Below are 1,459 nucleotides of genomic sequence, written 5' to 3'. Positions count from 1 at the left end.
GGCCTCTCCATCCAGGCTCTCTATTGTATGACAAAAACCAATGTATGCGATAGATTGAATAAAATCTTCATTGACTGTCCCTGCTCAACTTAAACCGGGTATTTTCTTTTGCCACCTGATACCAGTCCCTTGCCACCAAAAAAACTTTTTGTAATCAGGAAAGAAAAGAAGCCCAGACATGGAGTATTAAGTCATCGTTTATAATTCATTTTCTTCAGATTAAAATAATTTTCTGAAATGTTGTAGGGTTTGCTTGTTTTATATCAGGTTCTTAGACAGCACTTAACATTATACATGCCCACACTTGGAAAAGATTATTTCACCCCATGTGTTTACTGTCATTCTTCTGAGTGTGTTCCACTTGATTCTGTAAAACATTAAATATGCCAGAGGAAAAACCAAAGGTGAAGATGTTGAATGCTTCTAGTGTTATAAAAGATAAATAAGCTGAAAGCATTGACATGACAGCGTGAGATACTGTATTTGTATTCTCCACTCCAAAACTGCTTTCAATCCATGCTCTTTACTACAGCAAGATGGGAGGGTGAGGAAGGGCTGAAATAAAATACTGAATTAAAAGAAAATATTTTTCGCTTTTACCAGCAAACTTTTTAACCCTGGTGTGCTTTTCACGCATTCTGCTGCTCAGCAGGGACAGGAGACCCCATTCACCAGTGCGTATGTCCGTGTGTATGCTGCCCTCCCCAAAGGCAGTCAGAGGACACGGCTGTGCCGGCCTCGGGGCACAGAGCTCTTCCAGGAAGAAACCACCAGTGGCTATAGCCCAGGGCAGTGGGCAGCAGACGCTTCTGTCCGTGACTCTGCTTTTGTTTCCTCTTCTCCCCTTTTCACATCCTCCCCTTCTCTCCCATTCTTACCTGCACCTGCTGAAGGTAAGTCCAGCTTCATCCTGCCTCTGGGTCTGGTTTACACAGCAACAGCCACCTTACGTTTTGCAGCTGAGATAAATGTAAAGAAAATCACATCTGATTCTTTGGCTGTTCAGAGCAAGGGTCGTTTGGGAGGTGCCTTGGAGTCTCATGCACTCTGCTTTAAGGCTGGCTGAATGGCAACACAGTATTCATTTTGGGAAAGGAGGTCAGTATCTGCCTTGGGGGGCTGGCGAGGATAACCCCCTGTCCTCAGACTCCTCTTTCTGCTTTTGTAATCTCAGCCCATCCTGTCCTGGTGTTTCTGATTGCCCTGCCAAGGGCTTAGCAGCTGGTTTTGTCTCTGCAGTTGGCTCTTTCCTCTTCTCGGAAGGCTCTTTTTTGCTTGGTGCCTCTGCTCTGTCTGTCCCTTGGCCACTACCATCTGTGGCGCTGGATGTTACCTGTGTGGCCAGCACCGGCTGAAGGGGCTCATTGTTCTTCTTCCACCTCCGGGCCCCTGACCGTGTATTGAATTCATACATTTTGCCAGTAACTTGCAAGGGAGAAAATACAACTAATTAAAATCA

At 45.4% G+C, this 1,459-nt stretch overlaps 1 protein-coding gene across 1 annotated transcript in view; it reads right to left on the bottom strand.

Annotated features, from left to right (window-relative positions):
- Window positions 1-1,099: 1,099 nt before the first annotated feature.
- Window positions 1,100-1,459, bottom strand: part of CDHR3 (cadherin-related family member 3) — a 39,203-nt gene continuing 38,843 nt past the window's right edge. The window contains exon 19 of the mRNA XM_009883546.1: window positions 1,100-1,425. Within this exon, the coding sequence (XP_009881848.1) occupies window positions 1,100-1,425 (326 nt within the window). The remainder of the gene's footprint in view (window positions 1,426-1,459) is intronic.

The sequence above is a fragment of the Charadrius vociferus genome, unplaced genomic scaffold, assembly GCF_000708025.1.
Source record: "Charadrius vociferus isolate BGI_N301 unplaced genomic scaffold, ASM70802v2 scaffold704, whole genome shotgun sequence".
Taxonomy (NCBI): domain Eukaryota; kingdom Metazoa; phylum Chordata; class Aves; order Charadriiformes; family Charadriidae; genus Charadrius; species Charadrius vociferus.
Note: the sequence above shows the minus strand (reverse complement) of the source record. Positions and strands in the feature narration are given on the sequence as shown.